This window comes from Pleurodeles waltl, chromosome 4_1 (genome assembly GCF_031143425.1).
Source record: "Pleurodeles waltl isolate 20211129_DDA chromosome 4_1, aPleWal1.hap1.20221129, whole genome shotgun sequence".
Taxonomy (NCBI): Eukaryota; Metazoa; Chordata; class Amphibia; order Caudata; family Salamandridae; genus Pleurodeles; species Pleurodeles waltl.
In genome coordinates, this window is record NC_090442.1 from 134,101,967 (window position 1) to 134,126,901 (window position 24,935).

The 24,935-nt window shown below is 44.5% G+C and overlaps 1 protein-coding gene across 2 annotated transcripts in view; it reads right to left on the reverse strand.

The window, feature by feature from the left end:
- Nucleotides 1-24,935, reverse strand: part of KDM7A (lysine demethylase 7A) — a 354,974-nt gene that overhangs the window by 235,094 nt on the left and 94,945 nt on the right. For both annotated transcript variants that reach the window (XM_069227885.1, XM_069227884.1), the window contains exons 3-7: nt 18,567-18,684; nt 17,047-17,207; nt 15,895-16,036; nt 7,494-7,680; nt 6,942-7,104 (exon numbers count right to left, since the gene is read on the reverse strand). In XM_069227885.1, coding sequence (XP_069083986.1) covers nt 6,942-7,104; nt 7,494-7,680; nt 15,895-16,036; nt 17,047-17,207; nt 18,567-18,684 — 771 coding nt within the window. The remainder of the gene's footprint in view (nt 1-6,941; nt 7,105-7,493; nt 7,681-15,894; nt 16,037-17,046; nt 17,208-18,566; nt 18,685-24,935) is intronic.

Sequence of the window (24,935 nt, forward strand, 5' to 3'; positions counted from 1 at the left end):
AAAGGCCCTCAGGCTTGAGCGGGCCTTTAGTGGCTGGTATAGTCCTCTACAGTGGGCTAAAAGGCTATGATAAATGGGCAGCTAGATTATGAAAAGTGTCTCTCCGATGCATCATAACTTAACAAGCTGTTTGTGAACTGTGCAATTTCATCCACAAAAGCTACCTTCAGGACTTAATCCAAACCATCTTCCTTTACTGGGTTACATTAATGGATTAGATAAAAAAAAAAAAAAAAAAAAAAAAAAAAAAAAAAACTGCCTGTCTTATAAACTACATATTGTTCCTGGCAGTACTCCACTCCGTATACTGTGCTTGCAAATTACCTTAACTAGGCTTGACAGAGCCGAAACGTAGACTGCTAATGTTATACAGACCAATTTGGAAAAACAGCTCTGAAGCCAACAAAGATGCCCTATAAGAGGCTTGCTGTGGACCACGTGACATTTTTCTTCCTTGATTCCATGACATTACAGGTACATTACAAAACAATAGGTTATTCCAAATTCAGAACAGAAATTAATGAAACAATATTGATGAAAAATTAAGGCACGTTCTCGCTATTAGTTAACCCAAGTTATTACCCCAAAATTATCTTGAAGCAATTAATGTTCATAATTTGCATAATGTAGTACACACTTGTTTTTAATAGCTGTCGACAAACAAAAACATGGAACGAGCACGAACAGGCCACAGGAAACGGGGGGGGGGGGGAGGAGGCGAATTCTACCAGTTTGAAACTGATGCCCCATAATTTCTTGTTATGCTGCCCTTTAGATACGAGTGGGAGAAAATATTGGTTACAATTGTTATTTCTGAACCTTTTTTTCTTTAAAGACATCATTTTATCTCTCCAAATCTGCCCAATTCACTTCTATAGATTTCATCGTCTGAAAAGTTTCATACACAACACTGAAGATTGAGAGAAAATACATATTCTTGGCCCCAAAAAATAATAATAAAAAAAAAAAAAAAAAAAATATATATATATATATATATATATATATATATATATATATATATATATATATATTTTTTTTTTTTAAATCCCTGCATACTGAATCTTACTAGAAGCCCGTAGTATGGTGCAGTCAGCAACCTTTTAGGAAGATGTGAAGACAAAATGAGCTCCTCTTAGCAAAATCAAACCATATTTATGTTCTTTAGTGTATCCATAGAAGAATATCCAGTTCCGTTTAAGAATTTGCATGTAAAAAAAAAAATATATATATATATATATATTTGCAGGGCATTATCTTGTAACAGAGACAAATACCATCTTGCACCCAACACTAGAATTCATTAGTGTAAACAGAAAAATAGAAGCTTTGTGATTCTCACAAAAACAAGAAAGTGAGTGTTTTAGCAATAAATAATGTAATTTTCTTGATTAATCAATATTTTCTAGGGTAGACCATACAGAAAAAAAACTGACAATTGCATTAGTACTTTCAGATGCTGTGATCTCAAAGTGGCTCAAGCGCGATCCAGTTTGGAAACAAATACCGGGTCCCAAGCACTGCATTGCTGTTCATGGTAAAGTTCTTCTATGGTGCTAACTGTGCCACAGATGGGATAGCATTTGTATGATAACAATCATGTGCCCCTTGTGTGATGTTGTCCATTCTGTCTGTTGTTCAACAGACCCTGGCATTCCTAGCGGTAGTTCACTGGACAATTGAGAGCAAGAGGATACAGAAAAAAATAATAATAATTTAGCATGAAACAGATTCTTTAAAGGAGGCCAGACCAGCATTTATGGGGTCACAACTGATAAACAGTTGATTAGAGCGCCTAGAAACCATGATCTCATCTAGAAGGAAGCACAACCTCTTCCTTACATCTAAAGAAGGAAGGGCGCCCTAAGCCTGTGTAGCACCATTACTAAAGAAAACTCCAAGCCAAGGACTGATTAGTATGAAATTCTGAGACCACCAAATGTAAAAGTTAAAAACACAGGTTGTCATGACTAAACTGACAGACTGGAAAACAGTAAAGCGCAAGTTGGCATCAACTAAGGCAAGCGTTGTTGCTGTACTACTTGCAGCAGGCGGTCTGTGGCTGCAGCTGCGTTCTCAGTGTCAGCTAAGGCCTCCTCTGGCATTTGGGACAACAGCTACTTAACCCAGGAGCATAGATCACTGCTGGATTTGGAGACTGGTTGGGATGTTGACACTTCTCCAAATGGATGACATTGTGTCTCGCATTTCAGAGTTGCTATGCGGAAGTCTGGACCAGAGTCATGGTTGACTTTTGACAATTACTTTGTAGACCTAGAGAATGTAGTAAGGAGATCTTCTGAAGGTCCTTTTCCATCCTGACCAGACTGTAGACTTTCAAAAGCCAGATGTCCAGGTGCAAATACAATTAAGGTCTTCCAATAAAGCTGACAGTTTGCCACTTTTGCCAAGTAGCTGGAGAAAGCTGAAGAGGCAAACTTCAGTCCGAAGTCAAGAACGTATATTGGACATGAGAGTCCCCATTACAAATAGAAAAAAAGTTACTGTTTTTTGGAACTGGAATGTGGATACACACGTTTTGAAGTTTCCCAGCTCACATCATCTGTACTTTTCTGATAGGTGGAAAGATTTGGTGGAGAAGCATATTGAATTTTTCTCTCCTGATCCATTTGTAGGCGCAAAGTTTCAGTAGTGAGGTTTGATCACAATGACTGCCTCAGTGATGCCATGGCAACAACCAGAGACTGAAGGTTAATCTTCAACGAACCTCTCACCAACACATCCTAGAGTAGTTAATTTGTCAACACCTCAGACGGACAAATCGGCTGGCAAGATTCAAGACCTCTGCAATACTCTAGCAGATTTCTTTCAAAGCAAGGGGGAACAACTTCACAATAGATTTTGCACTATTAGCCTGCCTCCAGTCAGTGTAGAGTCAGCCACCTCTAACCAGATTAGTTTAGACCCCATGGCTGACTTCTTACCTCCTTCAATGGAGGAAGTAGTAAGTCTAATTAAATACACTAAATCTGGATCCTCCAGGATCCTTGCCCTCCTAGGATGCTCAACCTAGACCGGACTCAACCGCGGTCAGATTAACTCAAATATTCTCACGTACGTTCAAAGAGGGCTGTTTTCCCCCTCACAGTGGAAGCGTGCATCCCTGCTGCTTCTAATAGTAAAACCTAACCTCAATGCCTTGGACCCCAATAGCTCTCAGCCCATAACACGATTACCTATGCCCGCTAAAAACGGTTGCGAATAAACAGTTAATGGAATATATTGAAAGCACTGCCTGCTTGATCCAACACAGCTTGGATTTGGATTTAGGTATAGTACGGAGACAGCACTCATTAAGGACACAGAGGAAATAAGACTGTCACTGGACCAAGGATGGAGAGCGGCGCTTACTCTACTTGACTTATCAGCAGCATTTGATACGATTAATCATAAGCTGTTGCTTTCCCAGTTATGTATCAGAGGCACTGCCCTGGATCTGGTAAGCTCCTTCCTCCATGACTGGAAACAAACTGTGGAATTTGGTGATTTTGTATCCCATTCCTTCTTGAGGGGTCCCATCAAGGATCTTCACTGAGTCCCACCCTGTTTATTGTTTGTTACCCCCGTGGCCAGCCAGATACAATACTTCGGCTTCTCTTAAATTCTATGCAGGTGACACTCAGATTGCCGTCTCCCTGGACAATAATGATATCAATACGGGACCTAGCCTCCGCGATGGTTTGTCAACAGTCCGCGGCTGGATGAACAACAATTGTCTGAAATTGAACTCTGGGAAGACTGAGGTTTTGTTATTTGGTCCTCAACCCACATTCTTGTCCTCCCTTTCTTGGTGGCCTCAAGAGCGAGGCACCCCCCCCTAAACACCCCACGTCAGGAAGGCACGGAATCTGAGGGTTAGACAATAAACTGTCATACTCTGACCGGGTCAACTCAGTTGCCTCCTCCACTTTCTACGTTTTAAAAACTATAAAGAAAAAAAATCCTCCCATACATTCCTTCTGAACTACAGAAACTGGTGGTTACATCCTTTGTTCTTGCTAAATTACACTACTGCAAGAGTCTATATTTAAACATGTAACTACAGCTAATAAACTGCTAACAGTGCAGAAGGCAGCGGCACTTCTTCTGAAGATCCCCAAGTTCCTTTCAGCCTCTAAGGCGTTAAGGAAACTGCACTGGCTCCCTATAAGACAGAAAATAACTTTCAAAAGTGTTGCATGGTCTAGGTCCTGCTTTTTTGAAGAACTTCTTTTAATGGTACACTCCAACTAGGATTCTACAGTCACCAATGTCTAAAAATCTTTCTATCCCCAGAGCCAACAAAACATCCTGGGGTGGAAGAGGTTTCACTCTTGGTGTCGCTAAAGTTTGGAATTCTTTGCCTCTCGAGAATAAACACATGCCCAATCTTCTAGCCTTCTGGAAAGCCTTGAAAACCCAGCTGTTTGACATGTAGTCTGGTCTCAGTCCACGGTACATCAGAACTAGCGCCAAGACACCCAATGGGTATTAGAGCATTCTAAAAATACTCTAACATTCTAGAAGGCGTTAATGTCATCCACCAGCAAGACTCAAAGGTGAGCCAGTTATGGAAGTTCGTGTAAAGGATAAACCAATAAAATTAAGAATAAGCACTGGCAAACCTAATAGAGCTTGCCTTTATGATGCAAACGCCCAGCTACTGGCTTTGCCAAGGTCTGTCTGTAGGGTAGTGTTGAAAAATAGCAGGAAAGAAAAACATTTTAAAATACTGGAGGAAAAACAAACATCTTATAGTATTTCAAAGTGTACAATGAATTCAATGTGTTCAATCTTTATCAGTGACATGGTTGATTTTTTTCATAAAATGCTGAACAAACTATAAGTCAGAATGTAAGGGGAAATTCTTGTCAATATCTAATTTACTTTACACAGGATTCAGCCATTTAGTCTTGTGTAATAGCAGAGGAAAAGGGTCTGTGGACCTCAAGGAGAAAAAAACTTCTAACACAGACACCAACTGAGTGAGTGCAGCACATGGCCCTTTCGGTGCCAAACCTTGTACCTTCAAGAAATATGTGGAATGCAGGAGCTAAAACAAACACAAATGCCTGCTCTTCAACCATACTCCGGCATAAAGCATCCCTGTGGCTCTCCTTTTACAGACAAGCTGGAGGAGTGCTTTGGCAAGAAAATGCAGTGAGGAGCATGCACTTGATGTGGGAAGCGGCACACAAGGGAAAGTGCTAGAAAACAGGTATGTTCATGGTGTGCTGAACGCAAGAGAGCAAAGGCAGTTCCCTAAATGTGAAAGTTAACCAATCAAAAGGAATGTTAAGAAGCTATGCTGCAGCAAAGGGACCAAGCACGAGAAGATGAATGCAAGCCATCAAATAAGCAAGCAAATGAGAGTAACAAACTCAACCAAAGGTAAGCACATAGTTCACAATAGGTTTTTCGCAACCAGACCATTTACGCTGTCTGGCAGGTGAGACGTGAAATGAACCACTCATGCAACAGATATTGCATGATTTAAGGACGATAGGAACCATTGAGGTATAAACATAAGACTAAGAGCAAGACAGCAAATCCTCAGTTAGTGGACAAGTTTATCATGCATAATTATTTTGAACATAAAGTTAACTCTATTACAGCAGATTAACCGGAACATGAGACAAAAAGGTGAAGATTTAGTAACAATTCTCCAACAAAACCGAGAGTGGTATTGGGATGAACACTGCACATGAAACCTAGAATCTCGCGTAACTTAAGTCGCACTGATTCTCTAGACGCACTGTCCCACACACACAGGAACTTACATACACACACAAACTAAACTGCATTATATTGAATGGAATAATACTTGGACATATATCCGCATGACACCCAAATTACCATTTCAGCAACATTGTCCCAGGAACAACAAGGCAACGTCAACTCCCATTTCCAACTGAGCAGACTACAAATCACTACAGTCCTCTAGTTCTCACCTAGGCCCGCAACATACAGTAATGTTTCTAAATGAACCAACAATTCTCTGCAGGCTTTTGGCTAAAGAGTAGGCATCCCACCATAAGTAGAAGCATGGCAGCCTAGTTAAGCATTTATGACAACAACCCACATAGGCAAGCCACAAAAAACGCTTGCACAGCCAGCAATCAAAACAAGCATTTGCACTGCCATGGGTTTCACGTTTACTCAAGTTAGAGCTATTGGCGTTGTAAATTCCAAACTGGACTTTTCTTGCCACATAAATTGAAAATGTAAAGTAAAACAGTTGACAGAAGCAGCCACCACCGACATTAACGTGAGAGTTATCGGCTCCCTGCGTGAAAGTCTAGACAGGATTGCAGCTGGGATGAAAGGCAAACTGAAACCGGAAGAGGGGCCATCACACGCTGAAAGAGGAGGAAGCATGACGTAGTGTGATGGACAACAGAAATGTTTACTTAGTGAAATCGCCTGGGAAGGGAACTCAGCAAACAAAGGAGGGACATGTCACAAAATGCACCAATAAATAAGAAGCATTTAAGATGAGCACAACAAAGAATGAATAGCAAGAGTGGGTGTGGTTAAAAGCCCACAGAGAGATAACAGGCTTGCGCGCTCGACCCTAAAAGGTAAGAAAAGTGCAAGGTATGCCTCTAAAACTAGGACCATGTGGACAACCGTGCTAGTACTCTTCTTGAAAGTCTTCTTTCCTCGGTGCAACCACACTCCAATACGAGAACCAGTTCATGCTCGCAGCTAACCTGGGACTGATTAGCAAAGACACAGGGAAGTCACATCGGTTGCAAGAATCTGTTCTAGACAGGGAACAAAATCAGAGTCAACCTCAAATGCTAGTTGTGACTTTAAAGTAGTAAAATACAACTGGCATCTAAGGATCCTGAACCCATCATTATGAGAATTATGAGATACAAGGATACACTAGAAGATTTGTACAGGAAAGTACTACAAAAGTAAAGACAGAAAACACTCACCTGTCGGCACAAACAGGGTATGTCCTTGCTTCACTACACATTTGTAACAATTATCCACCTTGTCCCCGAAGAATTCCTCACTCTGAGTGACAGAAGAGCTCCACGATTCATAGAGCGCCAGGTTCTCCTCTGTGGGTTTAATCAAGTAGAAGATCTTCTCTCCCTGATCAAAAATAAGACAATGGTGTGTCACACCCATGTTTCAATAACTTTGTGCTATTAAGAAAAACTTTGATCTGTCAAGAAACCATTCAATAAAACTGAGAAATCATTTTGATCGCCCTATCTCATATCTGTATTGCTTTTTCTTTTTTATTTATTGTCAATCTCCCATGGGGCCCTCAAATGCTACCCTTCAAGTACAACCTCACACACTTGCAGCTATCCTGCTTCCTCCCAATCTAGTTGGCAAGCTCTTTATGCAAGGTTCACTAATCATTCCCTTTTCTTGCATGAACTATTTCTCCATCTGCTGCGGCATGCTCAGGCTTCCTTTGTTCCTTTATTTTACAAAAGGATGTTTCGTCTTCGCTCAGTAAAGAAATCACTCACCCAAAGGACATGGTACCAGACCGAAGTGCCCCCAAAGTCGATGTGAAAATCTGTGTAGCTTCCTTCAACACCCATAAGGCAATACTTCTGAACAAAAGGCTTTGGGAAGACAGAGTCATCTGGCCAGTAGTTCTCTACCCAAGACATCTTTTTGGCAATGTCTGGGACTCTCACCAGCTCGGACATTCTAAAGGGAGAGAAAAAGAAGTCAAGTTAAAGAACTTTTATAAGATATGAGAGCTTTGTTACTGTAAGGAAATGCCTCCTTGGCATGGTTGCCCCCTGACTTTTTGCCTTTGCTGATGCTATGTTTACAATTGAAAGTGTGCTGAGGCCTGCTAACCAGGCCCCAGCACCAGTGTTCTTTCCCTAACCTGTACTTTTGTATCCACAATTGGCAGACCCTGGCATCCAGATAAGTCCCTTGTAACTGGTACTTCTAGTACCAAGGGCCCTGATGCCAAGGAAGGTCTCTAAGGGCTGCAGCATGTCTTATGCCACCCTGGAGACCTCTCACTCAGCACAGACACACTGCTTGCCAGCTTGTGTGTGCTAGTGAGGACAAAACGAGTAAGTCGACATGGCACTCCCCTCAGGGTGCCATGCCAGCCTCTCACTGCCTATGCAGTATAGGTAAGACACCCCTCTAGCAGGCCTTACAGCCCTAAGGCAGGGTGCACTATACCATAGGTGAGGGTACCAGTGCATGAGCATGGTACCCCTACAGTGTCTAAACAAAACCTTAGACATTGTAAGTACAGGGTAGCCATAAGAGTATATGGTCTGGGAGTCTGTCAAACACGAACTCCACAGCACCATAATGGCTACACTGAAAACTGGGAAGTTTGGTATCAAACTTCTCAGCACAATAAATGCACACTGATGCCAGTGTACATTTTATTGTAAAATACACCACAGAGGGCACCTTAGAGGTGCCCCCTGAAACTTAACCGACTATCTGTGTAGGCTGACTAGTTTTAGCAGCCTGCCACAAACCGAGACATGTTGCTGGCCCCATGGGGAGAGTGCCTTTGTCACTCTGAGGCCAGTAACAAAGCCTGCACTGGGTGGAGATGCTAACACCTCTCCCAGGCAGGAATTGTCACACCTGGCGGTGAGCCTCAAAGGCTCACCTCCTTTGTGCCAACCCAGCAGGACACTCCAGCTAGTGGAGTTGCCCGCCCCCTCCGGCCAGGCCCCACTTTTGGCGGCAAGGCCGGAGAAAATAATGAGAATAACAAGGAGGAGTCACTGGCCAGTCAGGACAGCCCCTAAGGTGTCCTGAGCTGAGGTGACTCTAACTTTTAGAAATCCTCCATCTTGCAGATGGAGGATTCCCCCAATAGGGTTAGGATTGTGACCCCCTCCCCTTGGGAGGAGGCACAAAGAGGGTGTACCCACCCTCAGGGCTAGTAGCCATTGGCTACTAACCCCCCAGACCTAAACACGCCCTTAAATTTAGTATTTAAGGGCTACCCTGAACCCTAGAAAGTTAGATTCCTGCAACTACAAGAAGAAGGACTGCCTAGCTGAAAACCCCTGCAGCGGAAGACCAGAAGACGACAACTGCCTTGGCTCCAGAAACTCACCGGCCTGTCTCCTGCCTTCCAAAGATCCTGCTCCAGCGACGCCTTCCAAAGGGACCAGCGACCTCGACATCCTCTGAGGACTGCCCCTGCTTCGAAAAGACAAGAAACTCCCGAGGACAGCGGACCTGCTCCAAGAAAAGCTGCAACTTTGTTTCCAGCAGCTTTAAAGAACCCTGCAAGCTCCCCGCAAGAAGCGTGAGACTTGCAACACTGCACCCGGAGACCCCGACTCGGCTGGTGGCGATCCAACACCTCAGGAGGGACCCCAGGACTACTCTGATACTGTGAGTACCAAAACCTGTCCCCCCTGAGCCCCCACAGCGCCGCCTGCAGAGGGAATCCCGAGGCTTCCCCTGACCGCGACTCTTTGAACCTAAAGTCCCGACGCCTGGGAGAGACCCTGCACCCGCAGCCCCCAGGACCTGAAGGACCGGACTTTCACTGGAGAAGTGACCCCCAGGAGTCCCTCTCCCTTGCCCAAGTGGAGGTTTCCCCGAGGAATCCCCCCCCTTGCCTGCCTGCAGCGCTGAAGAGATCCCGAGATCTCTCATAGACTAACATTGAAAACCCGACGCTTGTTTCTACACTGCACCCGGCCGCCCCCGCGCTGCTGAGGGTGAAATTTCTGTGTGGACTTGTGTCCCCCCCGGTGCCCTACAAAACCCCCCTGGTCTGCCCTCCGAAGACGCGGGTACTTACCTGCAAGCAGACCGGAACCGGGGCACCCCCTTCTCTCCATTCTAGCCTATGTGTTTTGGGCACCACTTTGAACTCTGCACCTGACCGGCCCTGAGCTGCTGGTGTGGTGACTTTGGGGTTGCTCTGAACCCCCAACGGTGGGCTACCTTGGACCAAGAACTGAACCCTGTAAGTGTCCTACTTACCTGGTAAAACTAACAAAAACTTACCTCCCCCAGGAACTGTGAAAATTGCACTAAGTGTCCACTTTTAAAACAGCTATTTGTCAATAACTTGAAAAGTATACATGCAATTTTGATGATTTGAAGTTCCTAAAGTACTTACCTGCAATACCTTTCGAATGAGATATTACATGTAGAATTTGAACCTGTGGTTCTTAAAATAAACTAAGAAAAGATATTTTTCTATATAAAAACCTATTGGCTGGATTTGTCTCTGAGTGTGTGTACCTCATTTATTGTCTTGTGTATGTACAACAAATGCTTAACACTACTCCTTGGATAAGCCTACTGCTCGACCACACTACCACAAAATAGAGCATTAGTATTATCTCTTTTTACCACTATTTTACCTCTAAGGGGAACCCTTGGACTCTGTGCATGCTATTCCTTACTTTGAAATAGCACATACAGAGCCAACTTCCTACAGTTACATAAACACGGAAGCCTACATATCTAATTGTTTCTGAATCGACCAAGTGTAAATTTAGCAAGTACAACCCACAAAAAAAAAAAAAAAAACATGTTTTAAAAAAAATGGAGCATTTAAAAGTATTATAGCACAAGAATGCTTACAGTTTCCATTTCCATGAGACTTAATGATAGCAGAGACACTGCAGCAACATGTTAGGCCATTTGCCAGGAAGAAAGAGCGTATCAAGTAAAATTGTCATGGCAATATTTGTGAGAGTATGGATCTTCAGGCCTAACTTTGGTGTGGCAATATAATCTTTAAAAAAAAGTCAACAAACGGTGCCATGAACTGACATTTTGGTAATCACACCCTCTCCCCTTCCGAGAAGGGCAGCGATCTTCAAAATAGTATCACTTCAGAAGATTCAGTACGAACGGCAAAATTGTATTTAATATATTCGCCCACTTACTCTGTGTGACGGACCTCAATGATCCGAAACTTCATGAGCAAGGGCGTGGAGGGGGTGGGGGTTTACCTCGAATCAATGGCCAAGTGTTAGAAGTCTCCTTACGACAGGGGCATTGGCTTGGCGGATATTGTAGCACACTACTGTGCTTCACAACTTGTGAATGAATGATGCAACAACGATATACAAGATCCCGCGTTTGCCACAGAGGAATGTCTTGGGGGCCGGATAGCAGGAATACACCCTACATATTACCTGAATGGTGGAAAATGGGCCAAGATCTTCCCCGCGCAGCATTAACTGATCAAAATATGGCAAAATTCTCTGCTGCACATGGGATGGCGCAGTAAATTGACACAGGAAATCCCTCTACGGTTGGGCACATTGGTTTGTCTAGTACATTTCCCCCAAGGGTTTTCAAAAAATGGTAAGATGTAGGGATATCAAAACTGGGCAATATAATGCCTGGAATATGCTTTTGCAAATTTTCTGACCTACAAACTTTGTGATGCACAAAAGCCAGTTTTCAATATTTACAGATTAGACGCGCCATATTACCAGTATTAAATACCTTACAGACCTGCCAAACTTTAACCCACTCGAAGGCCAACTGCTGATCAGAGATATGGGCGGGGGAGGCAACAAAAATATCATCCCTCTATAGAATATTAGTGATAAACACCACAGACTCCTACACCAAACTGAAGGACGCCTGGGAAAGGGATGCTGGTTTTACAGGAAGAAGAATAGGTAGAAGCAAAGATGGCCCCCAGAGAAATGGTGGTAGCCACCCAGTTCCACTTGAATCTTCTAAAATTCCTCTATAGAATCTACTTTACCCCTTACAGGTTATGGAGATGCAGAAGATCTGAACTCTCCTTCTGTTGGCACTCTGGAGGAATCAAGTCTGATTTTACCATATGGCCTGGTTGAACACCATTTCTAAATTTTTCTGGGACAACTTTCAGCTTATACTATGCAAGACAACAGAACAGCGAAGCCAGGTGTAGGAAGTTGGCTCTGTATGCACTATTTCAAAGTAAGGAATAGTATGCACGGAGTCCAAGGGTTCCCCTTAGAGGTAAGATAGTGGCAAAAAGAGATGATTCTAATGCTCTATTTTGTGGTAGTGTGGTCGAGCAGTAGGCTTATCAAAGGAGTAGTGTTAGGCATTTGTTGTACATACACAGGCAATAAATGAGGAACACACACTCGCAGACAATTCCAGGCCATTAGGTTTTTGTATAGAAAAATATATTTTCTTAGTTTATTTTAAGAACCACAGGTTCAAGTTTTACATGTAATACTTCAAATGAAAGGTATTGCAGGTAGGTACTTTAGGAACTTTGAATTAGCAAAATACCATATACAGTTTTCACATAAATGACATATAGCTATTTTAAAACTAGACAGTGCAATTTTCAACAGTTCCTGGGGGGAGTAAGAGTTTATTAGTTTTTGCAGGTAAGTAAACCACCTACGGGGTTCAAGTTTGGGTCCAAGGTAGCCCACCGTTGGGGGTTCAGAGCAACCCCAAAGTTACCACACCAGCAGCTCAGGGCCGGTCAGGTGCAGAGGTCAAAGTGGTGCCCAAAACGCATAGGCTTCAATGGAGAAGGGGGTGCCCCTGTTCCAGTCTGCCAGCAGGTAAGTACCTGCGTCTTCGGAGGGCAGACCAGGGGGGGGGGGGTTTGTAGGGCACCGGGGGGGGGGGGGGGGGGGGGAACACAAGTCCACACAAAAAGTACACCCTCAGCAGCACGGGGGCGGCCGGGTGCAGTGTGCAAACACGCGTCTGGTTTTCAATAGGTTCAATGGGAGACCAAGGGGTCTCTTCAGCGATGCATGCAGGCAAGGGGGGGGGGGCTCCTCGGGGTAGCCACCACCTGGGCAAGAGAGAGGGCCTCCTGGGGGTCACTCCTGCACTGGAGTTCGGATCCTTCAGGTCCTGGGGGCTGCGGGTGCAGAGTCTTTACCAGGCGTCGGGATCTGAGGAACAGGCAGTAGCGGTCAGGGGGAGCCTCGGGATTCCCTCTGCAGGCGTCGCTGTGGGGGCCCAGGGGGGGCAACTCTGGCTACTCACGGTCTCGCAGTCGCCGGGGAGTCCTCCCTGAAGTGTTTGTTCTCCACACGTCGAGCCGGGGGCGTCGGGTGCACAGTAGCAAGTCTCACGCTTCCGGCGGGAAACGCAAGTTGGTTTAAAGTTGCTCCTTTGTTACAAAGTTGCAGTCTTGGGTGAACAGAGCCGCTGTCCTCGGGAGTTCTTGGTCCTTCTAGAGCAGGGCAGTCCTCTGAGGATTCAGAGGTCGCTGGTCCCTGGGGAAAGCGTCACTGGAGCAGTGTCTTTAGAAGTGGGGAGACAGGCCGGTAGAGCTGTGGCCAAAGCAGTTGGTGTCTCCGTCTTCTCTGCAGGGTTTTTCAGCTTAGCAGTCCTCTTCTTCTTAGGTTGCAGGAATCTAGTTTCCTAGGTTCTGGGGAGCCCCTAAATACTGAATTTAGGGGTGTGTTTAGGTCTGGAAGGGCAGTAGCCAATGGCTACTGTCCTTGAGGGTGGCTATACCCTCTTTGTCCCTCCTCCCTGAGGGGAGGGGGCCACATCCCTATTCCTATTGGGGAATCCTCCAAAATCAAGATGGAGGATTTCTAAAAGTCAGTCACCTCAGCTCAGGACACCTTAGGGGCTGTCCTGACTGACCAGTGACTCCTCCATGTTTTTCTCATTATCTCTCCTGGACTTGCCGCCAAAAGTGGGGGCTGTGTCCAGGGGGCGGGCATCTCCACTAGCTGGAGTGCCCTGGGGCATTGTAACACGAAGCCTGAGCCTTTGAGGCTCACTGCTAGGTGTTACAGTTCCTGCAGGGGGGAGGTGTGAAGCACCTCCACCCAGAGCAGGCTTTGTTTCTGTCCTCAGAGAGCACAAAGGCTCTCGCCACATGGGGTCAGAAACTCATCGCTCAGCAGCAGGCTGGCACAGACCAGTCAGTCCTGCACTGAACAATTGGGTAAAATACAGGGGGCATCTCTAAGATGCCCTCTGTGTGCATTTTTTAATAAATCCAACACTGGGATCAGTGTGGGTTTATTATTCTGAGAAGTTTGGTACCCAACTTCCCAGTATTCAGTGTAGCCATTATGGAGCTGTGGAGTTCGTTTTTGACAGACTCCCAGACCATATACTCTTATGGCTACCCTGCACTTACAATGTCTAAGGTTTTGCTTAGACACTGTAGGGGCATAGTGCTCATGCACCTATGCCCTCACCTGTGGTATAGTGCACCCTGCCTTAGGGCTGTAAGGCCTGTTAGAGGGGTGACTTACCTATGCCATAGGCAGTGTGAGGTTGGCATGGCACCCTGAGGGGAGTGCCATGTCGACTTAGTCATTTTCTCCCCACCAGCACACACAAGATGGCAAGCAGTGTGTCTGTGCTGAGTGAGGGGTCCCCAGGGTGGCATGAGACATGCTGCAGCTCTTAGAGACCTTCCCTGGCATCAGGGCCTTTGGTACCAGGGGTAACAATTACAAGGGACTTACCTGGATGCCAGGGTGTGCCACTTGTGGAGACAATGGTACATTTTAGGTGAAAGAACACTGGTGCTGGGGACTGGTTAGCAGGGTCCCAGCACAGTTCTCAGTCAAGTCAGTATCAGGCAACAAGTGGGTGGTAACTGCAACAGGGAGCCATTTCTTTACACCAGGGAAATATGACAAATCTTAAAGTGCCATATATAAAGTGCACATGGAATGTTGGTGCCTGTAAATCTACACTCTGGGTGCACGTTTCACCCCAGATTGATACCTCCTGGACCCTTAAGGATTAAGTGCAGTGAAACTGTACTTTAGTTCAGATTTCCCTATAATGTATCATACAGTGTAAACACCACAGATCTTCAGTAAGCACTACAGAACTATACTATGAATTCCCACCCACATTATAAGAACTACACTAGGTGGGAAACAATCCCTGTGAGCAGATACCGGATGACACAAGATGGCAGTCTAACAAAGGCAACCAGCAAACACCCACAGCCTCTTACTCTAGCTGTGCAGCATCATCTTAAAAAGGCGGAAGATGAAGGTTAGCAATCCCAGTCCAATTCACATGAATTTACCTTGAGTGGTACTCAGGAGGTAAAACACGCTCGCAGTAACAGTTTAAAAAAAACAAAAACAAAAAAAAAAAGGAACAAAGTGAGACTATCCGATGTCACAAGTCATCCTCAAAACAGTGGTTATTTGAAAAAACCTTTCAGAGCTTTGAAGAATCCCAAATATCATGCATCTCTTTCCAAGGCCTTTTTCCACGAACCTTGAAGTGCCTTCTAGCAAAATATGTACATACAATGTAAATGTACAAGGTTCGATATGGCTGTTTTTTAAATGAAGGGTGTGTGTCCGGTGGACTCTGGTATGAGCATTGAATAAACCGAAAACTATTGACAAGTGTGAAAACAACCAGATAACATAATACAAAGGGAGCATTTTTGTTACAAGATGTGCACTTAATTTCAGTTCAGTGGAACACTGCATATTTGCTACCAAAGTCTTTTACTTTAGGAGGAGGAGAAATGCTAATAAGACTATGTTTTCTAGAGAATTATTAATTGCTGGAAAATAACATTTTAAAAAGGAACTCAGGAATATGCCTTGCGTTCCTACATATAAAATCCATTTACAATAGAACAATGAACCTTTAAATATCAATCGAAATTAAAATATGCCCATAATACTTCATAATTTGCGTTCCCATGTTACAAATGATAGAAAGTCCAGTTATCCAAACATTGCTTTATAAAGGCAATCCAGCAACAATGTAGTGGCAAGAGTTATGCTGAGCGAGCAACTTAAAATACACTTGTACGAGGATGCAGACGTTTTGCATCTTCATGAAGCTCCAGTCCAGAAAGAAGGGTCCGCAATGCTGCAATCTACGCCGGTTCACCTTAACACAAAGCGACACCTAAAACATACTAAATGGTCCCTGCCCCAGGTGAAGACCTCACACACCACTTACTTAGTATCCGAGAACTCCAGGCTGATGACATTCAACACCTTTGGCCGCTCGGGGTTCATGAAATACTCAATGAAGTTGCGCAGTTTCATCTTGCTGTCCGCTTGCCTCGCCACGTCAATGACGTCAATCACCTTGTTACCACCTACAACAAGCCCAAGCACACAAATATAAAAATGCAATCAAGCATGGATGCAGAGATTACAAACAAGTTACTGCTGGTATCACAGAGAGCGCTTCATTCAACTGTCCTTACTTGGCAACAGAAAATCAAAGTCTGTGGATGCCAATTCATCATGCTTCACTATTGTAAACTCCCAGCCACATAAGCCAAGCAAACAACGCAAAGCAAAAAGAAGAACTCGTTTTCTATCAATAATTTATACACCGCCTCTGAACAAAACAGACACCATCTGGAAGCGTTGAAGTCACATGAATGAAGAGCAAGCTTGAAGAAGTGCTTCAACACACCTTCATGAGTTGAAAGATCTAGAAGGGCGCCAAATTCAAGGCACTAGATAAGTTGTACACTGCATTCTGTCAGCTTCATTTTCACCGCTTTTAAAAACAGACAATGACCCAGTGCTTTGTGGACAAAACACTACTGCCCTCCTAGAGGCACATCAGAAACTCTCACCCCAGTAAGCAAATAGCTTCGTCAAACCTTGTCTGCAGCATAAAAAACCTACTTAATCCTCCAAAGATTAAATGCTCTTTGGTCTCTATGCCGCTTTAACTCGCAGCCTCGCTGTTGACGCTGCTTAGAACGGTTCCCTAGCTGTATCTGGCAAACGCTTCTTAAGTGGAGTATTGTTCGGCGGAGGTGCTGCTAGAAGTGAGGTTCAGCTCTAAAAACTAAAGATATCTTTATTTCTCTCTAGTATGACCGCAACAGCCTATCTGAGCCACTTGAGAATTACTTGAAAAGAAGGTAAACGCTCCAGACGGTGCATACGGGGTTCTCTTCTGGCCTCACATAGAAATACATTTTCACTGCTAAATAGGGGAGGGAAGATCCATTCTTGCCAAAAATGCAAGTATACTTATCAAAGAGTACATACATCTTTCTAAGGGTAATAAGAGCAAATAGGAACAAATGCCCAACTACTATCCCAAGCCCGGCTCAAGCTGAACTTCTTTAAGTGGTGTACTCACCTACGTAGTGCTCCACATCCAGGACAGAGAATGAGGGTGGTGGGAGCCTCAGCCCTAAGTCATCCAGTCTAGGCACCATGATGGGAGCATTGAAGCCATGCTTTTCTAGATGTCTCTGTGTCAGCTGCCCTCCGTGCATCTTTTGAACAATATCATCAGCGCTAAAAACACAATGTAGACAAGATTAAAATGTAGTTATGAGAACCAAAACTTCAGACTGGACATAAACAAGGGTTACCGCTCATTGCAACCTAACTTTGGACAGCCGCTCAAGTTCATAAACTTTTTAAAATCTACACATTACAGTACCTGATGAACCTAGGAAACAATTTAGAGATGCTTACCACCGACTATTTCCATTAATGGACTATTTTTGTTTCTCGCATGGCCAGGGGGGACAACCTCTCACGGATTATCTCAGGGTCGAAAAGGATGTGCCAGTGACAAGTGGGGGCCTAACTCCATGATTACACTGAATTAAACCTAGCCCCTTAACCAGTCTGGCTCAAGATAACTGCCCCACTAGGAGGGTTAGGATGAAGAATCTAAAACCTGCAACACCCGAGGAGAGTTGGGATAACTGGGACAACCATACAATCTCCATACTCCCAAACTATGCTTAAATGGACAGCTCGACCAAGCGCAGTGTGGTAAAGGCATTTAGAGTCAAGAAGCATGCCTCCCTCAACTTCATCAAACGGGAATTCAACCAGTTTTTGACTGAGAAGCATCATCACCTTGTTATGCCCATGTTTGCCCACGTGATGTTGACATAGACCCTGCATTTTTTGATTTGGTGGTCCCTAATTTGACCATCAATGTAAATATATATTCTGACGCTATTTAATCCTGAACGATTCTGACAGTGTTTCTGTGTGAATAAATGCAACATATCTTCTATGATAAAACATCAGAACCCTCTGCGCTTTGGATGACCGGTCAGCAACGTGAAGGGAACCGGACTGATTTCAATATACTGCTACACGCTGTACATGTCCAACAGGTACAAGTCATCATCTGCTCTTCTAAAGACCTAACCCTACATACAACACCACTCATTTCTATGCCATAGATCCTTGATTTGTTTACCCATGCTCCCTGCGTTTATTTGTACTAATAGTCAAGAAAGAGTAATGTATTTATTTTCTAAACGACTGCAAAAAATAGTTTATACCTGCAAGGTTTGCTACACAAGTACTCACTTTGGTTACGTTTTATGGGACGCTGTATACACTATTGTTAAGAACAAATTTCATACGCACTGGAAAACCCCTTACGTCTATCGTAAGCTTCATACATACACTGTCTTTTGAAGAAGCAAAACACTAAATTCTACCGCATGGTTGCAATAGGTTATAAAATAGTGTACATTAACTTGCGCTTGCCATAATACACTAACTCAGAAAATGCATCCTCATATAAAAAGACTATACCTGGTCAAACAATTATTGCTAATTTGTTTCCAAGTGCAACCAATCTAAGAGCCGATGTGAGGACACCTCCCCTCATTCAAACCCTACCTGGGGAAGGAGCGGGCTTGGAGCTGTTCGACAAACGTCCGGGTCCCTGCCTGAACCGGTTTAGTACCATCATCTGCTTCGGAGTAGTCGTGTCTGTGCCAGTTTCTCCGATTCTTCACTGGAAAAAGAGGCAAATGAGAAGTTACTACTTAGAGCTTAAAACAACATAAATAACATCAAGCAGACTTGTTAATCTTTCTTCCAATTGCTTTCAGTGTCTATACCCTTACTTACAAAAGAAATTCCCTCAGTACACTTACTAGGACAATTGTCAACAGAGCAGCGCCGGGTGTGACAACCTTTAGGGTCTTGACGGATGAACGTAAGTAGTGTTCCACATTTGTAATATAGTCATGCAATCATCCTGGTAGAAGAAGCACTTAATATTGCTAACACTCATACAGTAGTATTTTCTTAAATATAGGACAGTCGCAGAAAGAGATGCTAGCCTAGCTACTGAAATAGATGTATTTAAAATGCTGGCATGGACTTATGTCCTACACTGAGGCCTTGAAAGCACCAAGCATGAATAAAAAAAAAAGTCAGGATTATATTCAGGGCCACTGGAATTATGTTACTGTGCAGCCGCTGAGTTTACCACATTATTGTGGATTTGCCAAGTAATCTATTTGCTACAAAATCTGCAGATTTTAGCAACAAAGATAACACTTTCTAGCTCAAACTGATCAAATGTTAATGAAATTGCTTCAAAACATGTTGCTGTGCAATAGACAGGGCTTATCCAAAATCTGAGTAGCCACCCTGCAGTTGCTTATTGCTGTAAAGGGGGGTTTAACTGGTACTAATGAGATGAAACCTTTTACCAGACTTAAAATTTGTAAGAAATTACAAAATTAAGTAATACGGTTACAAAATGGGCCAAATTATGCAGCATAATTTTTCTTTTCCTGCTGCATTATTTAGTCAGCCGAGCCACATAATTTGGTACTCTGCCACCTAATTCCAGTGGCCATGATTAGATTACATTAGTAAGACGAGGCACTGGTGATCAAGGACAACTAGAGTCTTCAGGATCTCAAATACATAAAACAATGCACTAGCTCCCCAATATGCTCTGAATCTTCCTAGAGGGTGGGAGCAGAGTAAGCCACTCGTGGACCACTAGCAAAATGACTGCTGGAGGATCACAACAGTTGGGGACCATGAGACGGGCTAAGTAAGGAGATTGGCAATGGAGTTACAGGAAGGGCAGGGAAGAGGGGAAAGTAGCTGCTCTCCTAGGATCTACAGTCTAGAAGAGCAGAGCCAGCTCAGCAATCATGTTGAAGTAGCTACTCATGATTATGGCTAGGAGGTGAGTGTGACGCAAGAAACTAGGGGGAAAACCTAACACTGAAGAGATCATGATCAAAAGGGCTTTGCCCTGCTTAGGATCAAGTAAAAAATAACTAGCAGCAATAGCGACTGAAAAACAGTAGTAAAGTCAGACCAGGAGCCAGGGAGTGGAGCAAACGTAAGCATGAGAACATTAGTTTGGTTATGAACGGTTTGCTTCAAAATTAGCCTAAAACTCCAGACACCGCAACCTTCTCTTCTAAAGAAAGCCCTTCTTTCTAAAGCCATTTTCTATTTGGTGCGCCTGTTCAATATTGTTGATGCTCGTCCTAGAAGAACTAGACTACCAACCCTGGATTACTGTGTGCCCTCTTCAGATCTTTAGCAGATTCATTGCTTTTGCTACCCTACAAAAATGAATTGTTTGGCAGGAAACTGTTTCTATGGAGATCCCCAAAAAAGATAGTTTAAAGAATACGTCCCTAGAAGGTTTTCACCAGTGGTAGATGAGAAGGCAAGAAACAGACCAATTAGTACTGAGGTTTGTACCGTTTCAAATAACTCTCTCCCTTCCGGCTAATAGAATCAATGCAAATCGAAAAGGCTTTCAAGGGAGAGAGCCTAAGAGTGATCACCATCCGACAAGCACCTACGCTTAAGCAATACTGGGGCAATCTACGTAAGAAGTAGATAACACAAAGCAGAGGATCGGGGAAAAACAGGAAAGTAACAAACCAGCATAGGCTGCAGATGAGATTGTTGGAGTTAGTGGTGTCTACTAAGCATAGTAAGACTATTTTGAAAGAATGAGGTTGGGCAGGGGGCAGAGCATCATCAATATCGATTTAATAAAAAAAAAAATAAGTGTAGACCAATGACTTAAGAAGCCAGAAAATGGAGGCCGAGCTACGAATGTAGATAAAGCTACAATAGAACTTGCAACTTCCGATGTTAGAGAGTGGGGCGGGCAGAGAGTAGTCTACACTTCTGCAAGAAACGACTTGTCTCGGATTTTGCAGCACAGAACTATCCTGAAGGACACTGGATGTCATCAGGCATCACCGGTCCGATAACCCTATCAATTCATTCACAACCAGCATTACATAGGAAGGTGCCAGGACGCATGAAAAGGCTCGTCCCTCAAACAACTGTGGGATGGTATGAACAAGTACTTATATCTGCAGTATGTGCATCTATTACAAGACCCCTCAAAAGGTAGAAAATAACTGGGGGAAAGGGATGGCTAGAGACAAGAAAAACGTGTACATGTTTTTGAATAATCTACGATACAGATGTAATTACTTACAATCACCTGTGGAAGTAATCATGGATAGGTGTGTAAAACGACCTTGTTTTTGTGGACCTGAATAAAATGTCTTTCGCACATCAGCGCTTTGAGGGTACAATCTCTTTGCAAGGAAGCAACAGCTATTAGAAACGCAACTAGCCAACTTAAATGTCAACAGTGACCAGAAGTACAGCGGCTCAAAAGGCGTGCCCATAAGTCATATCAAAAGAATAGTAAGATCCCAGGCAGGCACCTGGGGTGCTCTAGGCAGAGTGAATACAATCTTTCCATAAGGCCTTTAGTGCCAGTTGTGTTAGATGGATTGTCTGTTCTACAAGTAAATTAACTTGAACAGAAGTGGAGACTAGACTGGCTTCCTTAGGGTGATAAAGGAACAGTGCAGCTGAAGGGTTTGCAATGGGAGATGTACAGATGTTCATTCACAATAATGCACAAATAGTTTCCACTTTGCTGCATAGCGTGCTAGAATAGCTGGACGTGTGATTATTCAAGAATACTCATGCACTCTGATGGTAAATTAAAGTAACCAAATATTAAAGATTCAGGAGGCAAATCACTAGAAAGAGTGACTGGATTTAGATTGTAAACTTGACTGCCTATGGCCATCAAAAAACCTGGGCACCATGCATTGCACGATGCAGCTGTACAGACGTATCAGACAAATGCGAGTGCTATACTTACCTCGCCTATGTTGGTGAAACCAGATCTTTGTCACGGAGTCTGGTTTGTCGCACACCAAAGTGAATGCAGATATGCCAGACCAGCTCATCCACAGGGAAGCCCCTTGGAGTAAGTGACATGTTCCAAAAACCAAAATCAAAAAATTGTCTCTTTTCTCTTACTGCCCTCCAATGCGTCCATTACAATACAATCGTCCATCAACCCTGCTCGACTTCCAAATGTTCTTTATGTGCCTGCTCCCATCATGTGACATTTTCAATCTCTACATTTTCAATCTCTCCGAAGGGAGATGCCCATTTTACGACAGCTGGGCAAGCCTGTGTCAATACAAGTCACTCTTGGACAGCTGTGCAGGCTTCAAAAAGTACAAGGGGTAGACATGGTGGTCGCGTGTCTTTAAAAGGAACGGGTAGTACATGTTTTAAGACAACTGAATAGGTTTCCCATTCTGGCCATTTACTTCTAAATACCCTCAAACGTACCCCAGTCTTGTCCCATCCGACCCACTACAAAATGTAAACACGGGGGCAGAGCAAGCACCAAGCCACTTCACCAACCGGCACAAATTAAAGGCCATGCAGCAGTCACGAGAAGGTCATGAAGCAGTCTCACGAGAAGGTAATGCAGCAGTCTCACGAGAAGGTAATGCATGTATCCTCCTCTCCCATTTAAATGTTCAGGAAGTTACTATACCGAAATCGCCTTGAAGCACAATCCCTTGAAGCAGACAACATACCTAATTCTACAGAAGCTGAGAGAAAACGGATTCAATGAGAAGCATCCCAGAATCCTAATTTCTCAGCTAGATTTCTAAAACTTGCCACGATGAACAGTACAGATATCTCAATAGTACAGTCTTCTTGATAACTTAAGTGATAGGCACAGTCCAAACCGATGACCCTTTATCTTAGATTCTGGTCTCAAACCTCGCTTGCTTGAGAAATTAGGAGTGCTCCATGGTCAACAAGCAATGCAGGCGGCCTCAGCCTACAAGCAGAAGGAGGTCCTGCACCTCGAAATGATGGCATCCCTAGGTACTTACACACAGACTTGTTTAAATATGCAGATATAATGTTGAGCTTCGGAGCACTGTTGGTTTTCAAGGCATTCGAGACAAGTTACCCTATTCTCCGGGAATGGATAGTATTGTTACAACACAGGTTCAATCAGCTGTGCAGCTTTCCAGGCCAACCATCCAAGAATCTATATTGTATTGTAATAGTATTTATATAGCGCTTACTACACCTGACGAGGCGTCAAAGCGCTTATTATAATGGGAAAATCATAAAACGAATAAGACAAACTGGATGTATTCACTTGTTTGAATTACTGGTTAGTGTAGAGGACGGATCTCTGTGAGGAGGTATTCAGGAGACCAATATGTAGAGAGATGCAGGCAGAGAACAGGTTTGTGAACATAAGAGACTGTTCGAGGCCTGCTAGAGTGCTACAATAACGTCCATCTCATTTGCTTGGGACCTAAGCAATGCTGTGCCTAGGTGAACCCTTTAAATAGTAAATCGGCAATTAATTCCATGGCCCACACTGCTCTCCTCGCGTGTGGTGAGATTTCACAAACTGGTTTGTGGGTGTAAAATATGAAGAAAGGGGAAATTATTTTTTTCAACGTCAAAGGAATTAAAACTCCAAATTTTATTCTGAAGTGTTAAAATTCACAAAAACCTCAAGAAAGCGTGTGAAATATGGCAACATAACGACTTTGCACGGAAGGACGTGTGTTAACTGACGATGTTAACAGGAGTAAAGCCGATTCTCAAAGCAGAGACTTCACTCTGCGAGGCCTACGTCACAGATGGCGTCATCAGCCATGCTTTCTCCTTGCTAAACACTTGAATACAGATCACCTGAAGCAGCGGATGGCGACTGGCTGCCGTCCAGCAAGGTGCAAGATACGAGTTGGGACACTGCTGCATGAAAACACCCCCCACTTCAGGGTGGCAAGAGCCCACACACCATTCCGGGCACAACCTGGTACTGCCCGGAAAGCAGGCAGATGAGGTGAGTGGACTGACATGGACCCGGGGCTTTGCTCCCCAGACTGGTCCCCACATGGATGAGGGAACAGAGCACGGCTGCCCAAGCTTTCATGCCCCATCACGCATCTGTCGCCCCATGCTCCCCCCCGCCCTTCCTGGCACTGCCTTCTACTCTGCGGGGCTCCAATAAAGGTGCCATTCACAGTTTACTGTATTAATTGGCATTTAAGGCGACCATCTGCAGGGCTCTGTGTTTACGTTGGCGTGGCCCTCGCTACGTCACCCAGACATGCAGTGACTGTACTGGGCATAGGCGGCCCTTCACAGTCACACACCAGCCGGCGCGGCTTTTGTTCCGAGCGCAGGACTCTTGGTGACAGCTAATTATTTATAATGATGGATTACCTGCCGAAGGCACGTGACCTCCACACCGACGCAGCACAAGGGCCCCGGAAGGGAAGCCACCTCTCTGGTGGCCTCTGGACATGGGATGCCGAGACACCAAAGCCTTCAAGTGTTTATAAAAGCACAGCCTGCCCCCCTAACCCGAGGCCCCCAGACCGTCCCCGCCCACGACCCGTGCCCTCCGCGGAGCCAAAGATCTCCCCTCCGAACAGAGGCAACAACCCGCCTGACTGGAGGGAATCCCAGCCTGTGGGAGGCGCAATGTACCAATGTGTGTGCCAAACCCCTGGGGGCCGGTGACCTTCAAAGACGAAACGCCATGATGTACCCCGAGTGAGTGCGTGAGACAGAGAGAAAGAGACTGCCAAGAGTCCTCGGTCGCCCCAGCATGTCCGCAGGATCCCGCACAGCGTTAAGAAGGGGGTGGGACTTCCATGGTTCACACAAACAAACTCGCACAAATGCTCCAGAAGGAAGTTGGTTGGAAACTAACATCATAAAAAGACTCACTGGCCTAAGGACAGCTTTGGGCAGCAGAAAAGTCAAGACTACAACTGGCACATAGAGGGAAATAACCAAGAAGATGGCTTTTCTCGAAGCAGAGCTGCGCTCTCATCATAGCCGGGGCCCTTTAGAGACGCATCAGACGAATACAAACAGCCGGGGACCCCGTGGCCCTGC